Source organism: Echinops telfairi, unplaced genomic scaffold (genome assembly GCF_000313985.2).
Source record: "Echinops telfairi isolate 266 unplaced genomic scaffold, ASM31398v2 ScPeMD7_655;HRSCAF=1070, whole genome shotgun sequence".
In the NCBI taxonomy this organism is placed as follows: Eukaryota; Metazoa; Chordata; class Mammalia; order Afrosoricida; family Tenrecidae; genus Echinops; species Echinops telfairi.
In genome coordinates this window covers 27,469,738-27,480,104 of record NW_022104553.1, presented here as the reverse complement: position 1 = coordinate 27,480,104, position 10,367 = coordinate 27,469,738, and the positions used below count along the sequence as shown (strand labels likewise).

The following is a 10,367-nucleotide window of genomic DNA, read 5'->3' as shown; positions in this document are numbered from 1 at the left end:
GCACTCCCCCCATCATTCACTATGGTAAGATTTTTTGTTCTGATGATGCCTTACACCTGATCCCTTTGACTCCTCGTGGTTGCATAGGCTGGTGTGCTTCCTCCATGTGGGCTTTGTTGCTTCTGAGCTAGATGGCCGCTTGATTTAAAATGAGTTTTTAAAAAAGAAAAGAAAACATCATCAGGCTGAGACCCAATTGACAACTTAGATACCACCACTATCCTTTTATATATCTTCAAGTTGACATACATTATGCAGCTACAACAGCATTGTAATAAAATAAAAAAACAAACATTTTTCTCCTGGTATAAACTGCATACCCCTATTTTCTACCATCAGATGTCCAGGTCTCTGTGGATTTGAAGGACAATGATGTGATAGTATCTAGTTCATGTTATAGGTGTCCCAAGGAATTGATCATAGAATTAAATCCCCTTTCAGTAGTACTGGTCATGCCATAGGTAACATTTCAGGAATTAGGATTCATATTGCTTGATGGAAGGCACTGGTATATTTCAGAAAGTTTTCTGTGTATGACATTGGCAGTGTTTAAAAGAGCTAAGATTGGGGATGCTGGAGAACATTGCTTTTTTTTCTCTTTCCCCTAGGTGGTGTTGAGAACAACATACCCCAAGCCACGTTGTCCCTGACATTGTAGGTGAATGCCCTAATGCAAGTAATTTCTTCATTATTTAATAGAGTCCAGATTTCATTAATCCAGTCTTAATGCAGACACCTTAACCCAGCAGTTAGATGACAACTGCATTTAGCTCATCATTAAAGACCTCTAGTTCTTTGGACTTGAGCCTACAGCCTGCCATGTTGCTTGATGGTCTTGGGAGTCATCAGCAGCCTGCTTTCTTACCTGACAACCTTGGATTTTGCATCCAGAAGCCTGCCATCTGAACTGCAGGGCTTGGGTTCATCAGTGCCTACAGCTACATGTGTCAGACGTCTCCAGCCTGATGTATGACCAGTGGGCATGGGACTTGCCAGCTTCTGTAACTGTGAGCCATTTCCTTGAGATAAACTTCTCCGTATGTGTCCATGTATAAGCTTTGCTGGTTTTGCTTCTCTGGAGAACCCAGCCGAAGACATTTGGTCAGGGGGTGTGTTAGACAGGGTTCTCTAGAGAGATAAAACCAAATTGCTGATAATTTAATATGTTTATTTATAAAGATAATTAGATATATAACAAGAAATGAACTGTTAAATCATATACAGATAAATATATAATACAAGAAATGAACAGTTAAATTATAAAGCACTACAAATGGCTCAGTGCAACTCACTCCCGTGAGAGAGAGAGTTGTGAGAGACTGGCAGTCCTTCAAGTCTACTCTGCTGCCAGATCTTCCTCTATTTATAGAGAGAGCTAGGCTATGTCAGCACAGCAGCCAATCACAAGGCAGGTCACCAACTGCCAGTCCCCAGCTCCAGAGATGTCTTAAAGGGACCTCAACTTATAGTGACACAGTCCACAGGCCTGGCGTCCCATTTGTGTTTATCGGCCAGGCTGGCACAATAAGCTATCTCAGGGGATATCAGCACACGCAACACTTCTCATGCTGTTAAGAAAAGTCTCATTTAGTCATGTATGGACAGTGCACATTCTGGGGCAGGTTGTACAAGAGGCTCTCCTCTTAAAAGTACACCTGAACAGGGGGATGCGTTTCCTGTCCAAGTTAATCCACACTTACGGTCCATCCACTGTGACAATTTGGGATTCTCGTTCTTAGAGTGTTCTGCTTAGATTTTTATGCCCCAGGTATTTGCGTTCAACCTCTAGCCAAGTTGGTCATCCCTCAGAAGTATGGTGGGAGAAAGACCTGGTGATCTGCTTCCATTAAGACTAATCCCTCTCTACCTCTAAAAAAAGAAAAAGGCAAAACTTTTTGTCAGCTAGTTGATTTCTACTCATACTGGCCCTTTAAGACAGTAAAAATGCCCTGTACTGTTTTCAAAGCTGTAATCTTTGTGGAAGCAGAGGCTGCCACATCCTCCTCCCATGGAATTGCTAGCTGGTGGGTTTGGACCAACGACTGAATGATTGCCAGTTGAACACTTAACTACTGCAGCACCAGGACTCCTTTCATTAAGATTACACCCATGAAAACCCTATGGAGGAATGTTACTTATAATAGAAGGCATCACAGCGAGTCAGAATTAACTCCACCACAAAAGGTCTGGTGTTTTATTGGGGGCACAGTTGTATTATGTATATACCAGTCTCCCCAGCACACTAACTGCACGTAATACTTACAGTTAATGTTGAATAGATGCTGACTCATGGTGTCCCCGTATGTCTCAGAGTTGAACTGTGCTACAAAGAGTTATCGTGACTTTGACCTTTCAGAAACAAATCACCAGGTCTTTCTTTCAGAGCACCTGTGATGGTTAGGTTTTCTGTCAACCTGGGGAGGCCAAGATTCTCCCATGATCGGATCTAACATCATTTCAGTTCATCTGGGAATGTCCTAATTAGGCTGTCATATTTGAGAGACGGTGTTGCTGGGTATACGATTCTTTCGCTTTTCTTTTTCTTTTAAGGGTTTGTGTGTGTCATCACATTGCTTTCTGGCCTGCGGGGTTCCTGCTGTGTAATCTTAGTTTAATCGTATTGGTACCTCTTTGTAGGCGAATTTTTATTTTTCCTGAGCCGCTCTCACAATTTATTTATTTACTTATTTATCTTGCCTTTGATAGTCTCGAGTGTGATTATGATGCGTCACGGGGACTTCTCTTTTGGGTTCTGCCTGGGGTGGCGCTTGTGGAGCTTCTTGGGTGGGTATCTTCATGGCCTCATGACTTCAGGGAAGTGTTGATTTCTACTCAGATTGTCGAGGGACGTGTCATCGTTTCACCAATCCCGTCTTCCATTGATTGCCTCCTTGAGTCGTCTATTCCTGACGTTACACTGTCAGTCTTTTGGGTTTCTAGTTGCTGTTTTTGTATGTTTTGCCATTTTTGCTTTGTATGTGTTCTTGCCTCTTTTCTGTTTTCCTTGGCTCTATTGGTGTGGCCTGTGATCTTTTCCTGAACCTCTTGGAAAGCCCTACCTTCCAGTCTATGGAATTCCGTATTTGGACACTCCAGTACCATGTTTTTCTCTGGAAGCTTTTCTGGTACTTTATTTTGGTCATTTTCTGGAAACATCTTGTCCTGCGTCTGTGTGCTATCATAGTGTCTGTTGCCTCAAGACATACATTTTTGAAATACACGGTAGGTCTGTTTGGGCATCATGCTCCCTTGTTGTAGTCTCTCTGAGGAAACAGACGTGTGTGCTGCTCTGATCACGACTTCTCATTATCTGACCAGGTGGGTGGGGCAGCAGCTGCGTGCGTGCTTGTGTGAGTGTGGGTCTTTGTTTGTGTGTGGAGTGACTGAGAATGCACTGGTGTTACTGGTGAGGTGATTCGAGAGTCTGACCAGTCACCTTGTCAGGGGTGCCGGACATGTTCTCACTTATTCAGCCACACTGCCACTTGCAGGGCAGGGGTTGGGGGGTGGGCAGAGGGTGGGGTGCCTGGGCCAAAGGTGTGTCCCTTTCCACTAGAGTACAGGGTAGGGAAGGATGTGCTGCTAGACCATGTATTCAAAACAGGTAGGTTGGAGGGAGCAGAGGGTGCCACTCTGTGGACTCCCAGCCCAGATGATTGGATGGAGAAGCAACCAGCTCCCATTCATAAACTCCCACTGCCTGTGACTGGGTGGAGCAGCAGGAACCACCAACACGTGGGTCCTGGTGCAGCTGCCAATTCTAAAATCCCTGTGCAGGTGGCTGGATGGAATAGAGGGCACATTGGACCCTTGGTACTAACAACTAGACAGAGAAGCAGAAGCCACCAGTCCAAGGGCTCTACCTTGGGTCCTTGGTTTAGGCAGGGACACTGTTTATCCATGGCCCCCTAGTGTGGGTGGGGTGGAAGAAGAACTTGAAAAATGTGTGGGAATATCCTATTATCTTTGAAATCCATTTTTCCATAATGACTTTGAAGCCCCCTCCACCTTCCTAAATGGCGGAATCCAGAGGCTGTGATTCCTCCTGGAGACTTACAGCTCTGGGACCTGAAGGTGGGACTCCGTTAACATGACGTTCCCTGAGTCCACAGCTTTCAGCACATGGGAACCCATCAGGCTGTAGGGAGGGAAGGGAGGGGGAGGGGACGGGTATTTCAGACCCCAGGTGCCCAGCCAACAACACTCGTGGCCCTATCTTGGAGACCCTCAAGAATAAAGGAGCCCTTTTTATCTTTTGACATCTTCACTTTAGGAAGATCAGAGTATTGAAAGAAGCACTGCTCTTCTCAGAAATTCCAGGAGAGGGAGTCATGGAGAGGTTGACTTCCAGACATGAGGGCAGAGGTGAGTTGCTGAGGGTTGTGGGGTCAGAGGATCCCAGCGGGGTGTGCAGAGGGAGCCACTGGGTGAAGAAGGAAGGACTTGAGGTTTGGCAAAACCAACAAGTACACGTTGCCTCAGTTCGGGTAGATGACCTAAACTAGGAGAAGGCTCTCTTTCTACCTCACGGCCTCTTTCTCTCCTGCAGCCACTCATTCTCCAGCCTCAGCCCCTTCCCCGGAAGCAGCGGAGCCGACCAGCTGTCAGGTGGGTGGAGGTTTCTTCTTCCCTCTGGGAATACCAGAGTGAACGTAACTTCTTCGCTTCCTAAAAAGAAGAGGCTGAGTGCGTTACATCACCCAGTCCACTCATCACGCAATAGCAGTGTGAGGTGGGGGTACCATCCTCTTTGGGAAGTGAGGAATCCTGGATTTGAGCCCAGGTCAGTGTGGCTGTTGTCAGAGGCTCCCCAGGCCACCCTCCGTTCCAGTGATGCGTGATACAGACTCACAGCACTCAGCCGAGCTGTTGTCCTCAAGGTCACGAGCGTGTGGTTTATGACAGTGAAAAGATTCAGGTCACAATTAGCAACATTAGAGGCACATAGGGAAGAAGCCAGGAGGAATTGTGCATAAGCTTCTAGTTCTCCCATCACTAAGGAGTGCTGAATTAAATCTCCCAGCAATCATTTGTGACAACCTGCATGACATATTGCCAACCAGGGAAGCTCACTAGAGCCTAGGGCTCTGGGGTTCTTTTTTTGTTTTTTGTTTTGGTGGTGGGGAGTCCAATGATGTAACCAACTTAATTGACCTCACTAAAGTGTCTTTGTCCCTTCTACAGGCTGAACTGATACTGTGGGGCCCAAAGACCCATCATAAATGACATTGTTCACTAGGCTATCTGGTGTGGCCCCGAGCCCCACCACAAACCATACTGATATGGTAAAAATTTCACTACAGAGTAGTAAGTCAGCACAAGTAACCCTCTACTTTTCTTGCTTACTGGATCCTCTGGTCTTGTCAGGGATTGTAAATTCGGAAAGCAGAATTTATTCTGTAGGATGGTGCTGTAGGTTGGGGTTGAGAGAGAGGCCAGAGATGCCACGAGGCAGAATCATTGCTGCGTCCTTGTTGTTAGGTGCCATCCAGTTGGTTTCCAACTCCGAAACCTTATGCACAACAGAAGGAAACACTGCCCGGTTCTGCACCACCCTCACCCGTTTTCTTATGTCGATGCCCAGAGTTGCAGGCATTGTGTCAGGCCATCGGGGTCAGAGCTGTCCTCTTTTCCATGGCCTCTCTCCTTCACCAAGCGCGATGTCCTTTTTTAAGGACTGGCCGCTCCTGACAAACACGTCCAAATGACGGGAGGTGAAGTCTTGCGGTCCATTCCTCTCAGGAGCATTCTGGCTGTACTTTTTCCAAGACAGATTTGTTTGTTCTTTTGGCAGCCCATGGTATTTCAGTATTCTTCTCCAGCACCATCATGAAAATGCACATGTAAGCACAAGTCAACCTCTGCTTACCTTCTTTATTAACTCCTAATATCAATTTTATTGAAAGCATAGACTATCTGGTGTTTCCCAAGACCCCAGGCAAACAAAGACATTCTGATCAGGCAGTTCCATGGATGACATGCTTTGGTCAAGGGCCTAACCTTTCTTGGGAATGCGTAGGGTTTGGACAACCCAGGTCTACTGGGCAAACCCTTTGTTCCCACAGCTTCCATCATTGCCTGTCTCCTCTATGCACCACCTGCCAATACTAATTTCATCTAGGGAGTTAGGCCCGAAATCCATAGTGAGATGCTATCATCGATAGCTTTCTTTCAAAGCACACAAGACTGGAACGATTCTCTTAAAACAAACAAACAAAAAAAGGTGTGTTCTGTTTCATAACAGAGGAGGACACAGCTTGGTTAGGAACGCCATGGTTTGAGCCCAGCATCTTTCCTGACTGGGAAGCTGGTGACACCAACACACATTAGTGTGCTTTCAGCCAAGTGGTAACATGGAAGCCTCATAGAAAAGTGGGACTGGGTAGTGCACATGGTTCACACGACTGGGTGCTGATCAAAATTCAAGTCCCCTAGAGGTGCCTTGGAAAACAGGACCATGTGCACCCATAAAATCGGCCATCGGCAACCCTGTGGAGCCCCGTTCTACTGTGACCTGTGTGGGGTCTCCATGAGTTGGAATTGGTTGCTGGGTGGCAGCCAAGAGCAGGGTGTGTGCAAGTGCTGGTGATGAGGTGAGGGAGGGCCTGACTGGCGAAGAACTCTCATCCTGGCAGAAGGCGGCAATAGCACTCGTGTGGAGGATGCGTACGCGTGGGCAAGGCTGACACGATACACTGTGATAGTCCTTGTAGAGGAAAGGTTAGGGTCACATTGTAACGTGTGCGGACACCACGGCTCCACCATTTCAGCTCCAGGGCCCCTCTCTGGAGGACTCCCTGAGCAAAGAAAGCTCCTTGCTTCCTGCAAAACGATCGGCACCAGACCTTACCGGGGACCTTCCTGCTGCCTGGTCTGCTTCTTGTCAGGACGCCAGACTGACCTGATTGTTTGTGTGGATGGTGCCTCCCCTTGTAGGAGGCGCTGACCTTCGACGACGTGGCTGTGGTCTTCTCCGAGGACGAGCTAGAACTGTTAAACTCCGCCCAGAGGCAGCTGTACAGAGACGTGATGCTGGAGAACTTCACGAACCTGGTCTCCGTGGGTGAGGACAACCTCTGTGCATCAGCCTACTGGGATGTTCTTGTACCCCACAAAAAATCTTGTGACCTTGTACCCAGGTGAAAGCCTTTATTTGTAGGGCCCTTTGAAAGTTGCCTTGTCTATCTAGCCCTGACCCTTATCTGGCCCTGAGTTTGATCTGGCCTCCTGACCCTGATCTGGCCTTCAAAGGCCTGAAGGTCTTGAGATCGGGACTGTATTTTCTTATTATTCTATGTAGTATCTAGAAAATGAGCCTCCACCTTGCATCTTCTTGCATTTTCAGGGCAACAGCCTCTCCAGTCTGACCAGGTATCCCATTTGGAACAAGATGAAGAAACCTGGGTGGTGGAGAAAGAAATTCCACCAGCTCCAGATCCAGGTGAGAAGCACGGAGAGCAGAGCCTGCATGGACTGGGGGTCAGGGAGCAGGCCACTGCAATGCCTCTGTGCCCACCCTTGATCTTGCCCATGGACACTGTTGCGGCCACCGTCGGTGGCTGTTCTGCTTGATTCTGCCTCCTGGTCACTGTGTCCTCATCGTTTCTTCATGCTTTTCAGAGAAAGACACACCCAGAGAGCATGAGGGCACCCCACTCCACAAGCCAGTCTCTTGCCCCAAAGCACTCCGCTTTACTTGCTTGTTGGCCTGGGAAGTCCACTGCTTTGTCTCATGCTCTGTTTCTTTGTTCTCCTGTTGCTGCTCCGCTGGTGTCCATACTGCCTCTTAGATCAAGTGGGCTCAATGTGCACAGATCTTGGGGTCCAAAGGACATGCTCCATTCCTCGTTCTTCTGCCTTGCTGGCAGGGAGAGTCTCTGTTTTATACCCAGCAGGATGGCCATCACAATTAGCAATCACTCACAGCTGAATCTTACTCAGACTCATCAGAAAAATCAAAGTGCATTAGTGGGAGTAACAAAGACTGTGGCTAGAAGAGCCATGTTAAATAATTCACTGCACTGCAGTGATATAGATACATACATACATGTGTACATAATACATATATACATACACGGATGGATAGATGAACGACAGCAGCATAATTAAAGAAGTGAGTTTCCCTGAGTATCCATGCAGAATTCCTCTTGCAGTTCAACCCTCTGACGAAAGATAATTTGTTCATCTTTCTTATTCAGACATAAGAAAATATATGCTCTGATACTTAAATACCTAAATCAGAATTTTTCTCTAGGGTCATTATGCTCTTAAACCATGTTTGGTACAAGTCTGAAAGGCTAAAATTCCCTGGACAATATGAACCTTATTCTCTTCTCTGTATCATCTTTAATCCCCTAGGAGACAAAAATGAAGTGGATATGGAGTGTATTCAAGAGAAAAAATTGAAAGTCCTTTTACAGAAAGAGCTTAACTACTGGAAAATCTGGAAACAAGTCACTGGAGAATTAACTGGCAGTCAAGATGGTGGAAGAAATCTTCAAGGGAAAGATTGCCAGTCTTCGAAAGACACTTCTCACTGTCAAGGTTGGGGAGACCAATCTGTTCCGGGCTTTGGAATGGAGAATTTGGTGGGTGGTTTTCAAGGACGTGGTACTATCAGTGCAGACCATCAAGTGTATCCATCCTGGAAAGGTGTGAGCCTAGCCCCCATTCAGGGCTCTTGGAACTTTGTGAGTGAGCCTTGGAATATTCAGGGAAGCTATAAAAAAATCTACATGCAAGATACACTATATAAATGTGATGGGGGTGATTATAGTTTCAGCTGGATAGCATCACATCACCATGATCACAGACCACTTGAAGGAGAGAAACCTACTGACTGTGATGAGGATAGAAATCACTGCACTGACGAGGCAATCCTTTATCACCCCAACTCTAGCACCAATGGCTGTAAACGTCAGGAAGGTCGAAGTGGCTTCATGGATGACTCAAACCTACCCACTCACCCACGAATGCACTTGGAATATCAGCAGGACACGCTACCACAGAGTGTCTATCAGGGCAGACATCAAAGCATCCCCATAGGAGGGGCCTCGTCTATAAATGTGGAGGGTGGTCAGAGCTCCAGGCAAAGCGTTGACCCTTTCAAGGTCCAAACAGAAGAGAAATCCTATACATGCTTCGAGTGTGGGAAGTGCTTTTGGCGGATTTCAGACCTTCATAATCATAAGAGAATCCACAACAGAGAAAGACCTTACATATGTGATGTGTGTGGTAAAGGTTTCATCTTCAGCTCCGACCTCCTCATTCACCAGAGAGTCCACACCGGAGAGAAACCATATAAATGTGCCGAGTGCGGTAAAGGCTTCAGCTACAGTTCAGTACTTCTCAGTCACCAGAGAGTCCACACGGGGGAGAAACCTTATAAATGTGAAGAGTGTGGGAAGGGCTTCAGGTGCACCTCGAATCTCTACATCCATCAGCGAGTCCACACGGGAAAGAAACCCTACACATGCGATGAGTGCGGCAAGGGTTTCAGTCATAGCTCAAATCTGCGCACCCACCAGCGACTGCACACTGGAGAGAAACCCTACACGTGTTTTGAGTGTGGAAAGGGCTTCCGGTTCGGCTCGAGTCTCCTGAGCCATAAGAGAGTACACACCGGAGAGAAACCATATCGATGTGACATCTGTGGGAATAGCTACAGCCAGAGCTCACATCTTCAAGGCCACCTGAGGGTGCACACGGGGGAGAAACCCTACAGGTGTGAAGCGTGTGGGAAGTGCTTCAGTCAGAGCTCCTCCCTCCAGCTCCATCAGAGAGTCCACACCCGAGAGAGGCCCTATACGTGTGAGGAGTGTGGCAAGAGCTACAGTCAAAAGTCAAGTCTGCGATTTCACCAGAGAGTGCATTTTAAGTGAGAAGCCCTCTCAGGAGCTGTAAGCTCAGGGCTCCAGTTAGAAGTCAGAACTTGGTATTTATTGGAGAGCCAAGCCGGAAAAAATGCTCGGTGAAAGTCGTCCATCTAAAGTGCTGCTGGAGAGGCCCGTGCATAGCCATCACTGAATCCGGGTAGGGAGCGAAGATCTGGAAGTTTGATCAATAAAGCGATTTTTACCAATACAGGCTTCAAGTGTCTGTTACACAGTAAAAAATCCTAAAGTGGCAAGCAATGTACGTTTTCCACAGTTTCTGCCAAGGAGGAGTGATAAAGTATCAGGTGTAAATTATGGGCTTAGATTCTTTGTGGGACCAAATACTTATAAAAGGGTCACCTTTACTATCATGTATGCTGGTTTTGCGGGTTGTTTTTTAATCATTTTATTAGGGGCTCATACAAATCTTATCACAATCCATACATACATCAATTGTGTAAAGCCCTCATCATTCTCAAAACATTTCCTCTC

The 10,367-nt window shown here is 46.9% G+C and overlaps 1 protein-coding gene across 2 annotated transcripts; it reads left to right on the top strand.

Moving 5' to 3' along the window:
- The first annotated feature begins 473 nt into the window (after positions 1–473).
- Positions 474–10,081, top strand: LOC101638932 (zinc finger protein 229). Of its 2 annotated transcripts, XM_045292520.1 has the most exons (6): positions 504–1,007; positions 4,274–4,365; positions 4,550–4,608; positions 6,937–7,063; positions 7,346–7,441; positions 8,359–10,081. In XM_045292520.1, exons 2-6 carry the CDS (start codon positions 4,332–4,334, stop codon positions 9,879–9,881), a joined length of 1,839 nt encoding a protein of 612 aa, XP_045148455.1. In that variant the 5' UTR covers positions 504–1,007; positions 4,274–4,331; the 3' UTR covers positions 9,882–10,081. The 2 variants fall into 2 exon arrangements, with proteins under 2 accessions (XP_045148456.1, XP_045148455.1); XM_045292521.1 differs by lacking the exon at positions 8,359–10,081 and having other exon boundaries at positions 474–1,007; positions 6,937–7,139; positions 7,346–7,403.
- The last annotated feature ends 286 nt before the right edge of the window (positions 10,082–10,367 follow it).

Bases quoted from the DNA above. Each gene is read 5' to 3' on its own strand.
- LOC101638932 (XM_045292520.1), top strand. From the start codon at position 4,332: ATGGAGAGGTTGACTTCCAGACATGAGGGCAGAG. The intron at 4,609-6,936 runs GTGGGTGGAGGT...CTCCCCTTGTAG, and splicing joins CGGAGCCGACCAGCTGTCAG to GAGGCGCTGACCTTCGACGA. The intron at 7,442-8,358 runs GTGAGAAGCACG...TTAATCCCCTAG, and splicing joins TCCACCAGCTCCAGATCCAG to GAGACAAAAATGAAGTGGAT.